Source organism: Sphaerodactylus townsendi, linkage group LG15 (assembly GCF_021028975.2).
Source record: "Sphaerodactylus townsendi isolate TG3544 linkage group LG15, MPM_Stown_v2.3, whole genome shotgun sequence".
Taxonomy (NCBI): domain Eukaryota; kingdom Metazoa; phylum Chordata; class Lepidosauria; order Squamata; family Sphaerodactylidae; genus Sphaerodactylus; species Sphaerodactylus townsendi.
The window spans coordinates 26984941-26998560 of record NC_059439.1 but is presented as its reverse complement, the minus strand read 5'-3'; the positions used below and the strand labels follow the sequence as shown (position 1 = coordinate 26998560).

The following is a 13620-nucleotide window of genomic DNA, read 5'->3' as shown; positions in this document are numbered from 1 at the left end:
CCTGGGTTGAGGGGAATAAAACGGGCCAAACTCCTTTTATTTTTTATTTATTTTAATTTGATATACCGCCCTATCCCCAAAGGGCTCTGGGCGGTGTACAACACAAATCATCATACATAAATCATCATAAAACACAGGCATAGCGAGAGGAGTGAATAAATAACTGACCAATACAACAACAACAACAACAACATCATCATCATCATCATCATCATCATCATCATCATCATGATTATGATTATGATGGTTATGGTTATGGTTATAATGGTTATTATGATTATTATGATTATTATGATTATTATGATGATTATTGTATTGATACAAAAACAATTATACACAGCAAACAAGATCAATATGCTGGATTTTGTATTACATCACACGTCGGACACTTCCCAAGCATCTAGGACTGTGTGATGTATCGACGAATAATGCGTGCAGAGCCGAGTAGGGTGGCCTTTTGCAGCTGACATATGGTGATTTTGTCAGCGCCGATTGTTTTTAAGTGCCGTCCAAGGTCTTTAGGCACACTGCACCCAGTTGTGCCGATCTCCACTGGGACCACGCCTGCTGGTTTATTACTTGGGAATCTTTGTAGTTCAATCCTTAAATCCTCGTATCGTGTAAGTTTTTCCAGTTGCTTCTCATCAATCCTGCTGTCACCAGGAATTGCAACATCAACTATCCACACTTTCTTTTTTTCCACAATCGTGAGGTCAGGAGTATTATTATTATTATTATTATTATTATTATTATTATTATTATTATTATTATTATTATTATTATTATTATTATTATTATTATTATTATTATTATTATTATTATTATAGGTCGCCTCATCCCCAAAGGGCTCGAGGCGGCTCACAGTTCAACTGTTTCCAGTAACAGCACATAAATACCTAAAGTTAATAACTTAAGCTCCATGGACTATAAAATGCTAATTTCCATTAAAACCGCAATTACTACACTAAATCGGCGTCCCACGAAAAACCCTTACTTAAAACCCTCCTAAGGAAGAGGAGGGGGGAACTTTTGAGAATGGGACCTGTGTGAAGTCCCCTTCCCCCCCCCCCTCACAAATGGTTTAGATCACATTCTACACCCTTTGTATTTGGCCTGTTCAGAAGGCCTGTTCAGAAGGCCTGTTCAGAGAGGCCAAGGTATTGGCATCCTTTATCTACTGCTTTGACACTATCCCTTTGATGTGTAGATTTTTAGCTTCCTTCCTCCTTTTCACATCTCAGCTCACACACACACAGAAACACACCCCTACTTCTCCGTCTTGAAACAGTGAAGGCAGGGCACAGGTCCTCCCCCATCCTAGTTAGATTAGATTAGGAAACAATATTTACTCTATCCTATCCAGAAATGGAGTATTTCCTATAATAAATCAAGTATATTGGCTTGAATAGGTAAACATTTCTGAGTAATTTTGTTCCTGGCACACACAACGCAGGCGTACAGTAGCCTTTGAGCGCTCTGCTGAATCGCCAGATTTAAAAAAAAAATCTAACACCGCAGAGGATAAACAAAGTTTGTGTCTAATTGGTGAGAGTCAGGAGTTGGCTGGAAAGAGAGCAGCCCTGGAGCAAGTTGTAGTCGACCCACGCGGTCAGCGTAAGAACGAGACGAGACGCGGAGATAACATCTGGTGGAGATCGCCAGCAGCGGGAGACCGGAGGTCCGTGTTCCTAGCGAATCTCCCGTCTGCCGGTTCCTGGCACCTTTTATTGTTACTCTATCGGGGGCGTGTAGGAGGGAGGACTGGGGGGAGTTCCGGGAGAGCGGGAGGTCGGGAGATCATCAGGTGATGCATGATCTCATCTGGCTACGTGCGGAGAAGAGCGTACGCGTCTGAGCCTAATCCTCACCTGGGGGCAAGATCATTGTCCCTGCGCCCGGTGATTGAGCCAGACAGTTCACGACCTGTGACTCATGGGGGGATGAGGAGTGGGGGTGCGATGCAACCGGCAAGGCCGCAGGTCCGTTGGCGTGCCAACGTTCTACTACGGCACTGCCGGGTCGGCAGTGCACTACTACATCTCCTCCTTTTTTACATTTTAGAAAACGGGGGGCCGAAATGCTAAGGGGCGATTTAAAGGGACGCTTGTCTCCTCCGTCGTATGGTCAAGCTGACCAAGCTGCTTGTGCAACATTAGAACTTGGTTGCGGGGTAAGGGAAATGCGAGGGGTTTCTTACACACGTTACAGGCAATATTAGACACGCATTGAACGAAACAAGATCCGATAACAAGGCATACAATTAAACCAATGCAGAGCTGTACAATAGCACTCAACCATCCTCCCGGCAGCCAGCTCCAGAGGGCTGACCACCAATGGGGCAAAACATCATACTTCAGATTAGATACAACTTCTTGCAGCTCACGCACTTTCATGTGGATCAACTGGGAATTATCAGAAAGATTAAAACAACACATATTATGTACATTCTCACAACCTTGGTGATGCAACAACAACAAATAATCAATAGCGGCACGATTGTCTAGGGTCACTTGACGAAGTTCCTGCTGCTCGGAGGCCAGGGCATCCAGAGCGGTGGAGGTAGAGTTGATGGACTTCGCAAGGGCACAGGCCAGCCGGCCAATAGTCTTAGCATTGTAGGAAGCGAGTCCGGGGACTCCCACTAGGGAAGTTGCGAGGGAGACGAACTCCGCTTCGGAGAGGGCGACCGCGTCGCTCCGACAGGAGGGGTCGAAAGGCAGGGCGGAGCGGCGGCGGCGGCGTCCGGGCTCCCGGGGTGGGGCCTGGGGTAGGACAATGGTGAGGCGACTGAGGCAGCAGAGCGCGCGGCAGGGAGTCGCGCGGGGATGTAGTTAAACGTCCTCTCCCCGCAGGTCCAGAACCAGCCCCTGGGGGCAGGATGTTTCCGAACACGGGGGGAATGTCCTCCATGTGTGTGCAGTTCCAACTGGCCGAGCCGACGAATGGGCCCGGGTCGGTTCCCCGTGCGGCTGCGCCGGTGATGCGGGCGCAGGTGTTGGACTCGTGGTTAGCGACCGTCTTGGTGACAAGGGAAAGAGCGCCAGCCGGGAGGGTTTGGACGACGGGTCCCCAGTCGGCGCTCATAGAGTATCTGATGGATGAGGCATTCATGAAGGGGCTCAGCCCAGACTCCGCCAGGAAGTCTCCGGGCGCTTTACAGACGGGGAGCAGGCAGGAGCTTAGCAGGCTCCCGACTCCTAGGTACTGGCCCAGGCAGAAAGATGAGACGTTGGCAGCGGCAGCAAACTGCTCCCAGATGTTGGTCTGGTGAAAGCTTGTCAGGGGGTGGCCGATCGCCATCGGCAGGAGGCAGCAGAGCAGGCAAAGGATGGTGGTTGCTGAGTTGGTGGTGATGATCGCAAAGAGAGCGGCACAGAGGTTCTCGGGTGTCTCGGGGTGGTCTTGCTGGTGCAGCAGCGCTAGGGCCTGGCTGGTGGTCGCCTTGACGTCTCCCCAGGTCATCCGGGTCTTTGGGCGTTGGCGACGGCGTTCCTGTCGAGATCGCTGGGCGGGATCCTCTAGAGAGATGCGTTCCATCTCTGGGATGGGGTTGGTTTCCTCCTGGCGCCATTCCATGGGTGGACCTGTCGTGGCGAATCGGAGTCCACGGGAACCTGTAGGAAGAGGGACTGAAACATACCCCCCTTTCCCAGGTTACGGGGGGGGGGCCGGGTCCCGCCAGGCTCAGTTCTAGAGCGGATGGCGGGAGATTGGGATCGAGTTAGTGTTTATATTTAGTATGGGAAGGAAGAAGGCTTGTTTTGCAGCCTGTGATGATTGGGTGTCATGCGAGACCTCCTGGGGGCCGCCTACACTCCTCTTTCTTTAGTTGTTTGACAGGGAGGGCAGGAGGTAGGCGGCCCTGGTGGGAATTGGCTTCAGAGCGTCATCAGGGTGCGTCAAGGCGAGGGTCCGAGCCTCGAGGGGGGAGGGAACAGGCGAGTCCTGGGGGGATTGTGGGTATGCATGCTTAATCAGCAACACAAAGGGGGCTTTGGAAGCACCTTTCGGGGGGATGGGTGCATCCGGGGAATGAAGCAATCAGGCGATTAGAGGCAAATTCCTTGCACACACAAAGGAGAAAGGAAGGGGGGTTTTCTTTGCAAGGGAGTTGCACTTACCGTGACCTTGGTGGCTAATGCAGGAGGCTGGATGGTGCTAAATTTTGTGATCGAATTATCTCGGGGGCGTGCCGCCCGCCGAGACCGCTCCTTAAGGGGCGGCCTCGGCCAAGGGCCGGAATAAGTCAGAAAACCGGAGAGCAACCTTGTTGGGGTGCCCAAACCGGTTTATGGGTGAATTTGGTGCGGCAGCACCCCCCTAGCTTAGGGCCTGTGCTTACATTACTGCGGTATCAGGACGGGCCCAGATTTTAATCCAGGGAGGGCCAGTCAGCCAATTGGCCCTCCCGCCCTTACTGGTCGAAAAAACAGAAGGAAAAGGGGGAGGGGAGGGGGAAACAGATTTCCTGTGGAAATTAGGAGGCAACTTCGGAAGGCACGATTGGAATCAATGATCCGTGACGGCTTTACCCATCCCAGACCAGAGTCGTTTTAACCTGACTCATGAGGTCTCTTCCCCAGAGATTGACATGGATGTCTAGAACGATGGGGCGGACTGTGAGCTGCCGCTCGAGTCCTGGGCTGTTGACCGTGAGCGGGCGGATGCTCCGTCTCGCGGTTTGTCTCCCCCCCCACCCCCCAGATGTGCGGGCAAGCCTCGGTCGGCCACTGGTCGGGCCACTCGGCTGCTCTGATGACGGTAACATCAGCGCCGGTGTCCACCAGGCCCTTGAACTTACATCCTTCTATGGCGAGCTCCAGATATGGACGGGAGCTCCCGATAGGCGTCTCCACCGCTGCGACGGTGGCGTAGGCTGCGCCATGTTGGCTGCTGGGGCTCGTAGCCCTTATTGGGTCGGCAGCGGGCAGCGCATGGGGCAAGAGAATCAGCTGAGCGCAGCTGGCTCCGGCGGGCAGCTCCTGTGGGATGTTTGTCCAGACCTGGAGGTGGATGGGTCCTTGGTGCGTGGAGTCGATCACTCCGGGGACGATGAACAGTCCCTGCTCAGCGGCAGAGGCCTTTGGCAGCACTAGCCCAATTGTCCCGGTAGGGATGGGCTCGTCATACTGGGTTGGGGCGACAAGAACCTCGTGGGGGAACTTAAAGGAGACGGGCTGAGTGCATGTGAGCGAGATGCCACGAGAGGGGGGTGGTTTTGGCAGGGGCCTTGGCATTTGAGTTTGCTCTAGTACTCTCCCTCCTTGGTCCTGGGCTGGGGAGACGCCCGGGCGGGAGTTTCCCGACGGGCAGTCGTCTCTCCAGTGGAAGCCCTTCTGGCAACGTGGGCACCGGGTTTTTGGTGGCCTTCTCCTCCTGGGGGAGGACCCTCCTCCATCGGGGTTGTAGGCCCCCCCCGCCGGGCTGCCTACACTCCCTTCGGAAGTGTCCGGGTCTGCCGCAGTTAAAGCAGTCATCCTGAGACCGTCTCCCGCCGGTGGAGAGTGCTGCGGCGAGGAGGCTAGCTTGGTGGGCGGAGGATCCAATGTCCTGGCAAGTTTTAAGCATGTCGGCCAGTTCAGGATTTTTGCCTAGGCCCGTGATTGCCCTGCGGCACTCCATGGAAGCGTTCTCCTTTGCGAGGCGCATGAGGAGCTCGCTTTGGGCCTCCTCGCTATCTACCTGCCTCTTGAGCGCTTCCTGGAGCCTGTTCACAAATTCAGCATAGGGCTCTTGGGGTTTCTGCGGATGGAGGAGAAACTCTGAGTTGGCTGGCCGGCATTGGGGACTTTGACAAATGCCTTATAGGCGCACTCAGAGGCGACCGTAAGGGTGGCCTCAGGCAGGACAATCTGATCGTTGGGGTTGGCAAAAGCATCGAAGCCATAAAGCTGAGCGGCGGTGTAGGCGCCGCCAGAGGTGGCGGCTCTGTTGAAGCATTGCTGGCGGAACTCACTTTCCCAGACCACAAATTGCGCAGGGCTCAGGAGCATGCGAAAGGTGGTTTTCCAGTCATCTGGAACCATTAGGTGGTTCCTTGCGATGGCTTCCAGCATGCCTCTCACGTAGGGGCTAGTGACTCCTACGTCCCGCATTGCTTTGCGGAGCTCGGTAAGGATATTATAGCTCAGGGGGCGGTACTCGACAACCCGCCGAACTATGCCATCCTCTTCGGTATCTGTGAAGTGGATGGGGCACAATGCAAGAATATCGGCATCGTCTTCCGTCAGGGTTTCCTTCTTCTGCAGATCGTGGCTAATACGCTCTGCGAGAGTTTTGAAACCCGCGCCATTACGTGGCGCTGACGGAGGTGCAGTGGCTTCGGAAAATGAAGGCGGAGCAAGGGGAGGGGGCGGCTGAGCCGCGGGAGAGTTTGAATTGGGTGAAGGAGCGAGGGGGGCAGAAGGAGGACAGGCGTCCAATTTAGTGGATAGAGAAAATTCCGGGGTTGAAATTGAAGGTGAAAGATCGAAAGGAGGGCGGCCTACAGCAAGGGAGCCGTAGGTCTGCAGGCTGATGGCGACAAAACATTGTCTCCACGTCAGTAGCAGCGACATCGGCGCGCGAGGCTCTGTGCGAAGAGTGCGCCCGATGTTTTCCCAGTCCTTAAGATTCAGTGTCCCCCCCTCTGGGTACCATGGACACTGGGCTTCAATCTCCTCAACCAATTTGCGCAGCTCCCTTCTCTTTACGGGGACCCTGCCGCATTTCGTTAACGCCTTCAGCTCGTCAACGTGCTTGTCATAAGCCCTGCTTTTGCAAGCTCCCATACTCACCGGTGTTCCGTCGGACGAGAGAGTGTCCTAGGACGCGTGTCTCTGGATGCGCCGATCCAGAGGACAGGCGATACCGAAACGGGGGTCCCTGGATGCGCCGATCCAGCGGACTTCGGTATCGCGGCCCTTCCCCAGGCGACGGTGAGCAGGGTGGAGGTTCGAGGATTCCCGGGTTTCGGCACCAGCTTGTAGTCGACCCACGCGGTCAGCGTAAGAACGAGACGAGACGCGGAGATAACATCTGGTGGAGATCGCCAGCAGCGGGAGACCGGAGGTCCGTGTTCCTAGCGAATCTCCCGTCTGCCGGTTCCTGGCACCTTTTATTGTTACTCTATCGGGGGCGTGTAGGAGGGAGGACTGGGGGGAGTTCCGGGAGAGCGGGAGGTCGGGAGATCATCAGGTGATGCATGATCTCATCTGGCTACGTGCGGAGAAGAGCGTACGCGTCTGAGCCTAATCCTCACCTGGGGGCAAGATCATTGTCCCTGCGCCCGGTGATTGAGCCAGACAGTTCACGACCTGTGACTCATGGGGGGATGAGGAGTGGGGGTGCGATGCAACCGGCAAGGCCGCAGGTCCGTTGGCGTGCCAACGTTCTACTACGGCACTGCCGGGTCGGCAGTGCACTACTACAGCAAGTCAAGCTGAATAACTCCTGCTGGGCTGTAAGCCAACCTGGCAGGGCTGCTCAGATCAATGGGACTGATGGGCATGAACTCATCCGCTGCTTTATCCCCCAAACTGGAAGTGATGCAGGAAAAGATAGTTGTTGGGAAATACCTGGAGATTTTGGCAGTAACGTAGAGCCAACGGGACAGGGGGGCACAATGCCCCAGGCGCGTGCCTGGGCAGGGGCACGGGGTGCACGTGTGCTCCGGCACAGTTCCCTGTTGCCCCGCCCCTGGATTTTGGGGGTGGAGCCTCAGGAGTGTGGGGTTTGGGGAGAAGACGACCTTCAGTGGGATATAATGGCACAAAACCCACATTCCAAAGCAGGTATTTTCTCCAGATGAACGGATCTCTGTCCGCGGGAGATTGGTTGTAATAGCAAGAGATCTCCAACCATCACTTGGGTCCCTTCCGCACATGCAGAATAATCCACTTTCAATGCACTTTTAATGCACTTTGCAGCTGGAGTTTACTGTGCGGAATCACAAAATCCACTTGCAAACAATTGTGAAAGTGCATTAAAAGTGCATTATTCTGCATGTCCAGAAGAAGCCTTGGAGGACACAGCCCTGTGTGAATTTGGGGCCGATCTTGGCTGATGAGTTTTGGGTCATTAGCGACTTAAGGAAACCTGCTCGTGTTCTCCTCTTAGGTCTCCCTCCTTCTGCTCTTGTGTTTCACCCACTCTGGGTTCGGCGAAAACTGCATCTTTACGGAAGAACTTCTACCTACAACTTCTATTTCGAGTACCATCAAAAAACTGGTGAGTGTCTCCCACCCCCTATGAAACAGATGTTCACAGCACTTCCTCTGAGGTTTTAGAGGAAGCTTATATAGTCAAGACTACCCAGATCTCATCAGGAATAAGAAGCTGGGCAGGGCTGGCCCCAGTTAATACTTGGATGGGAGATCCCCCCCCCCAAAAGAGGAAGGCAATGGCAGCCCACCTCTGTGGCATAGTGGTTATGTGCAGGTGCATTCTAATCTGGAGAACTGGGTTTGATTCCCTGCTCTGCCACTTGAGCTGTGGAGGCTTATCTGGTAGACCAGATTAGCTTGTGCCAGCTGGGTGACCTTGGGCTAGACACAGTTCTTCGGAGCTCTCTCAGCCCCACCTGCCTCACAGGGTGTTTGTTGTGAGGGGGGGAAGGGAAAGGAGATTGTAAGCCCCTTTGAGTCTCCTACAGGAGAGAAAGGGGGGATATAAATCCAAACACCTCTTCTTCTCTTGCCTTTAAAATTCAACATTCTGTGCATCTATAAAAATACGATTGATAGCTGTTCCAGACTGAGTGATACGAACAAGATTTGGCATCTGAAGATAATGATTGCAACTCTAATGTTGCTGTTGTGGGGCTGTCTGGTCCTTTCCTGTTTTGTGAGCTACACAGCAGCTTGTGAGAAACAATAGCCCCTTCCGCACACGCAAAATAATGCGTTTTCAAACCACTTTCACAACTGTTTGCAAGTGGATTTTGCCATTCCGCACAGCTTCAAACAGCACTGAAAGCAGTTTCAAAGTGCATTATTCTGCATGTGCGGAATGAGCCAATGCTTTGAAAGGGATAAAAAAAAGGCGGGCTTGTATTGGACAGAGTAAGCTGGACCTTCAGATTCTGCGCTTCAAAATGTAAACACTCTCCCACTCCGACCTTTCCTACTTTTTAGTCCTGCCTCCACCTTACCCAACCCACGCCTGCCTCTCTTTTTTTCTCTGTCCTCAGAAAGGACTCTTGCTCTTGGATTACCCTGTGTCGCTGCCCTCCAACCTGAAATCAGTAAGTTATTAAAAACACTCTGTTGATTAATGAAATACCTGGGCACGTAAAAACAGGTTTCTGACGGCTCCGTGGCCTGTACTGTTCCCGTAGGATGAGCTGTGTTTCGAACTCTGGCAACTTCATTTCATCTCCAGGGAGCTAAACCGCATGCTTCAGGTGGCTGGGTCTGAACTCCGTAAAAACATCTCCGAGTTAGAAACGCGGATGAATTTGGAGGACTTGTTCGAAGACTGTAAAATAGAAGTAAGTTGCGAGTTGATACTTAAAAGGCCTTCTTGTATTGTCGAAGTCTTTCCCAGCCAGAATCGACTGGCTTTTGTGGGTTTTCTGGGCTGCATGGCTGTGGTCGGGCGGCTTTTGTTCCTAATGTTTCACTTGCATCTGTGGCTGACATCTTCAGAGGCGTGTCACGAAACACATCTTCCCGTGACGTGCCTCTGAAGATGCCAACCATAGATGCAGGCGAAACACTCCCCTTCCTTCTTCCTTCTTCTCCTCCTTCCGTCTTCTCCTCCTTCCTTCTTCCTTCGTTTTTTCTTCTCCTTTCTACTTCTTTGTTTTTTCTGTGCCTCGCAGAGTGATTGCGTGGACTTTGAGAGGTCAAACATCTCCGTGTTCTTCGATTCCATTCCTAAAATCTTCAGAGCAGTGAGAGACAAAATGGAAGATCTTCCCAAAGACTTCAGCAGTTGCACCCCTATCAGGTGCCAACCAGGTGAGATTCCCAAGCAGTGGGCAGGAGGGTGGAATGCATACACCCATTGGTTGAGTGGTCACTTTCTGGCTGGGTGACCTTGGGCTACTCACAGTTCTCTCGGAACTCTCAAAGCCCCACCTGCCTCACAAGGTGTCTGTTGTGGGGAGAAGACAGGAAGGCAATTGTAAGACAGTTTGAAAACTCTTTTTAGGCCCCTTCCACACATGCAGAATAATGCACTTTCAATCCTCTTTTCTTTTTTCCTCTCTATAGACAGCACGTTACGGAAGACTAAGTATTAGTTGTTTCTTTTATGTATAGATAATATGTATTGATGTATGTATTGATGGAACAAACCTTATTCAACTTTAAATTATTAAGGAGGAAATATTAGGAGCTTAGAAGTAACTTAGGAATAAAGAGGGACAAATTATATAGAAGTATGATGGACTAGTTTACTTTATGTATCCTCAGGTCATCTAGATTTAGAGATTTAATATACAAAATCCTCTTTCTGTATAAAACAGCAACAAAGTATATATACTAAATAGATAGATCAAAAATTGAACTGAATTATATGTATCCAAGATTATATGCTTATCCCTAGCTTTGGAAATTATATTAGTTTAAAAACTGTAATGTATCATGCAAGTTAGAATGAGTTGTTTTTTTTAAATGGATAAGATTTTCAACGTAATAGCACTTTATGTAAAAACTTATATGTGAAAACCGGAAACCCTGCTAGTGAGGATACAGTAACATCATTAGGACCCCTCCTCATATTCACACTGGAAGAGAATTGGTGGTATATGTAGCAGATTATGGGTCTCGTGGGCCCTATTGTAGAATGTACCTGTTTTAAGATTTTTATGTTTTTTGTATGACTTTATGTTGTTCACCGCCCTGAGCCCTCCGGGGATAGGGCGGTATAGCAAGTTTAATAAATAATAATTAATAAATAATAATAATTTCTGTAAATCCTGCAATAACTGAAATTCAAATTGTTAATTTTTCATAGTTAATAAAATTTAATTTAAAAAAATCCACTTTGCAGCTGTGCGGAATAGCAAAATCCACGGTCAAGCAATTGTGAATGTGGATGGAAAGTGCATTATTCTGCACGTGCGGAAGGGACCCCAGTTGAGAGAAACGGGGTATAAATCTAAACTCTTCCTCTTTTCTTGACAGATTCTCTTAGCACTCCGTACGTCAGCTACTCTTCTCAAATGCTGAACACCATCGAGGCGTCCAAAGCAGCCAACCACCAAAGACACCACTGGCTTCTGATTCCGATTTCATTGTTGGTCTATCTTTTCATCAGCGTGAAATGTTCAAGCCGGAGCACATTCCAGCCACAGCCGGTAAGTCTGAAATGGAAGGAGTCCGCCTTCAGTCAGAGATCTAGAGGTAGAAGAAATGCAGCAAAGGGGGAAAACGTAAACGACGAAGGGGCACAAGCACCTCCTTAAAGTGGAAAAGGTTTTTTTTTTTTGCTTTAGAAGAAGAAGAAGAAGAGTTTGGATTTACATCCTCCCTTTCTCTCCTGCAGGAGACTCAAAGGGGCTGACAATCTCCTTGCCCTTCCCCCCTCACAACAAACACCCTGTGAGGTAGGTGGGGCTGAGAGAGCTCCGAGAAGCTGTGACTAGCCCAAGGTCACCCAGCTGGCATGTGTGGGAGTGGACAGGCTAATCTGAATTCCCCAGATAAGCCTCCACAGCTCAGGCGGCAGAGCTGGGAATCAAACCCGGTTCCTCCAGATTAGATACACGAGCTCTTAACCTCCTACGCCACTGCTGCTCCTTCCTCCTTTAGGGAGGAAAGGTAACCTAAAACAAGACATAACCAAGTTGTCTGAAACAAGGCATGGTATGGAGGAAGTAAATGGAAAAATTGAGACTTCCGGGTCTCCCAAGGAAGCTAAGGAGAAGTCGCAGGAGGGAACCAGCACAAGGAAAGATTTCCTCAGACAACGCAGAAATAATGTATGGGATTTTTTTGCTTCTTGTTTCATGGAAGCAAATATCCACTTGGTCAGTTTTCCAAAGATCTTTTAGCTGCCCTTTTGTAAAGGCTATTTAGTTCATTTTCCTTCAACAGGCTAAGCAACACTTGGCAGAGTCTCTAGTGCTAGTCTCTGCACTTCAACCCTATTTGTTTTGTTGTAAGCTTCAGTACTACATCTTGTGACAGTAAGTTTTTCCGACGAATGATTGCAGTGGTTGAAGAAAATAGTTCCTCCTGTCTGTCCGGAGTCTGCTGCCCGTGAGCATTCTGAGTGAAGGAGAAGAGCAGTAGCATTGGTGATGGTTACAGAGGTGGGATCCAGCAGGTTCTCACAGGTTCCCGAGAGTAGGTTACTAATTATTTGTGTGTGCCGAGAGGGGGTTACTAATTGGTGATTTTGCCACGTGATTTTTGCCTTAGTTATGCCCCTCCTCTCAGCAGTAGCGCGCAGAACTTGAAGCAGTCTAGCAGGAGGTGCACCGGCGTGCGTGGCAGCCTGTGCCTGCGTGCATTCGTTTCCCGCCCAAGGACAGGCGCAGTGGCTGCGTCCTTGCCACAGCCCCACCCAGGAATGCCCTGCCTCCAGAATGCCCAGCCACGCCCCCGTCGTGCCCCACCCAGCCCCATTGGCGCTATGCCACAGTTTGAATCCCACCACCATGGGAACCTGTTAGTAAAATTTTTTGATCCCACCACTGGATGGTTACCCTTCTGGTGTGTTTTGAAGGTCTTGTTGCTGGTCTTTGAATGTTGTAGCTGTTTGATTTGTTTCAGTCTTATAGCTTTGCAAGGCTCAGTTGTAAGCTTCCTCCAGAACCACACACTGGCTGAGCGCTTCAAAGGAGTTAACATAAATAAACAACCAGGGAGATATCGCAGAGATCCAAAGTCCTGTTCCTGCAACAGAGTTAGTGCCGTGGCTTTCCTTTGGCCTCACGATCCTTTTTCCACCTTGTCTGTCTTCTGCAGCTTCAAGTATGAGCGAATTGAAGGGATGATCTGGTCCCAAAGTTGAGAAGGACAACGTCCTTCCAGTTATGCACCTTCAACAGCAAGTTGCTTCCTGCTCTTCCTGTCCTTGCTGCTGGATTGAATTTGCAGACTTCAGAGACCACATTTTGAGGATTTCCATTTTAAAAATCCCTCCTGTGGGCATGTTTTCCTAGGTGGGACAATTCTACAGTCGTCCTTTTCATTTTTTTACTATCAGACAGTTGAAATTCAGCAGAATTCTTCCTGTTGGAACTCCGCTTTTGTGCGTGTACGTGTTTGTGTTCACGCGTGGGTGCACGCGTTAAGTGATGTAAAAATGGTATAAACTATTTAAAAGTGTAAAAATGCCATATAAGCTGGAACAAACTGGGAACTTCTGGTAACAAGCAAAGGAAAAACAGAAAAGCCTTATGATGACAAAGCACAAGAACAAAAAAAGGTCCAACATTTCTCCTGAAGTATCTGCTTGGAAAGGTGGGGTACGGAGGAGAAACAAGGAATATATATATACAAGGAAGACAGTATATATACGAGAAAGACACGGATGCTTCAGTACCACATTGTGTCAGACGATGGCGCTGTACTGCAATTTTTATACTGACAACAGATTTTTTTTAATATATATTTTTATTTTGTAAAAATAAAAACCATTTTAGGACCTGTGTGAATTTATTATTCAAGCGGTGGTGCACAAAGA

General features: G+C 50.2%; 1 protein-coding gene across 1 annotated transcript in view; it reads left to right on the top strand.

The window, feature by feature from the left end:
* The window catches only part of FLT3LG (fms related receptor tyrosine kinase 3 ligand), a 28948-nt gene extending 15367 nt beyond the window's left edge, over positions 1-13581 (top strand). Inside the window, exons 4-9 of the mRNA XM_048517861.1 lie at positions 8098-8208; positions 9170-9223; positions 9317-9469; positions 9803-9941; positions 11112-11284; positions 12900-13581. Coding sequence (XP_048373818.1) covers positions 8098-8208; positions 9170-9223; positions 9317-9469; positions 9803-9941; positions 11112-11284; positions 12900-12911 — 642 coding nt within the window. The 3' untranslated portion in view covers positions 12912-13581. The remainder of the gene's footprint in view (positions 1-8097; positions 8209-9169; positions 9224-9316; positions 9470-9802; positions 9942-11111; positions 11285-12899) is intronic.
* The last annotated feature ends 39 nt before the right edge of the window (positions 13582-13620 follow it).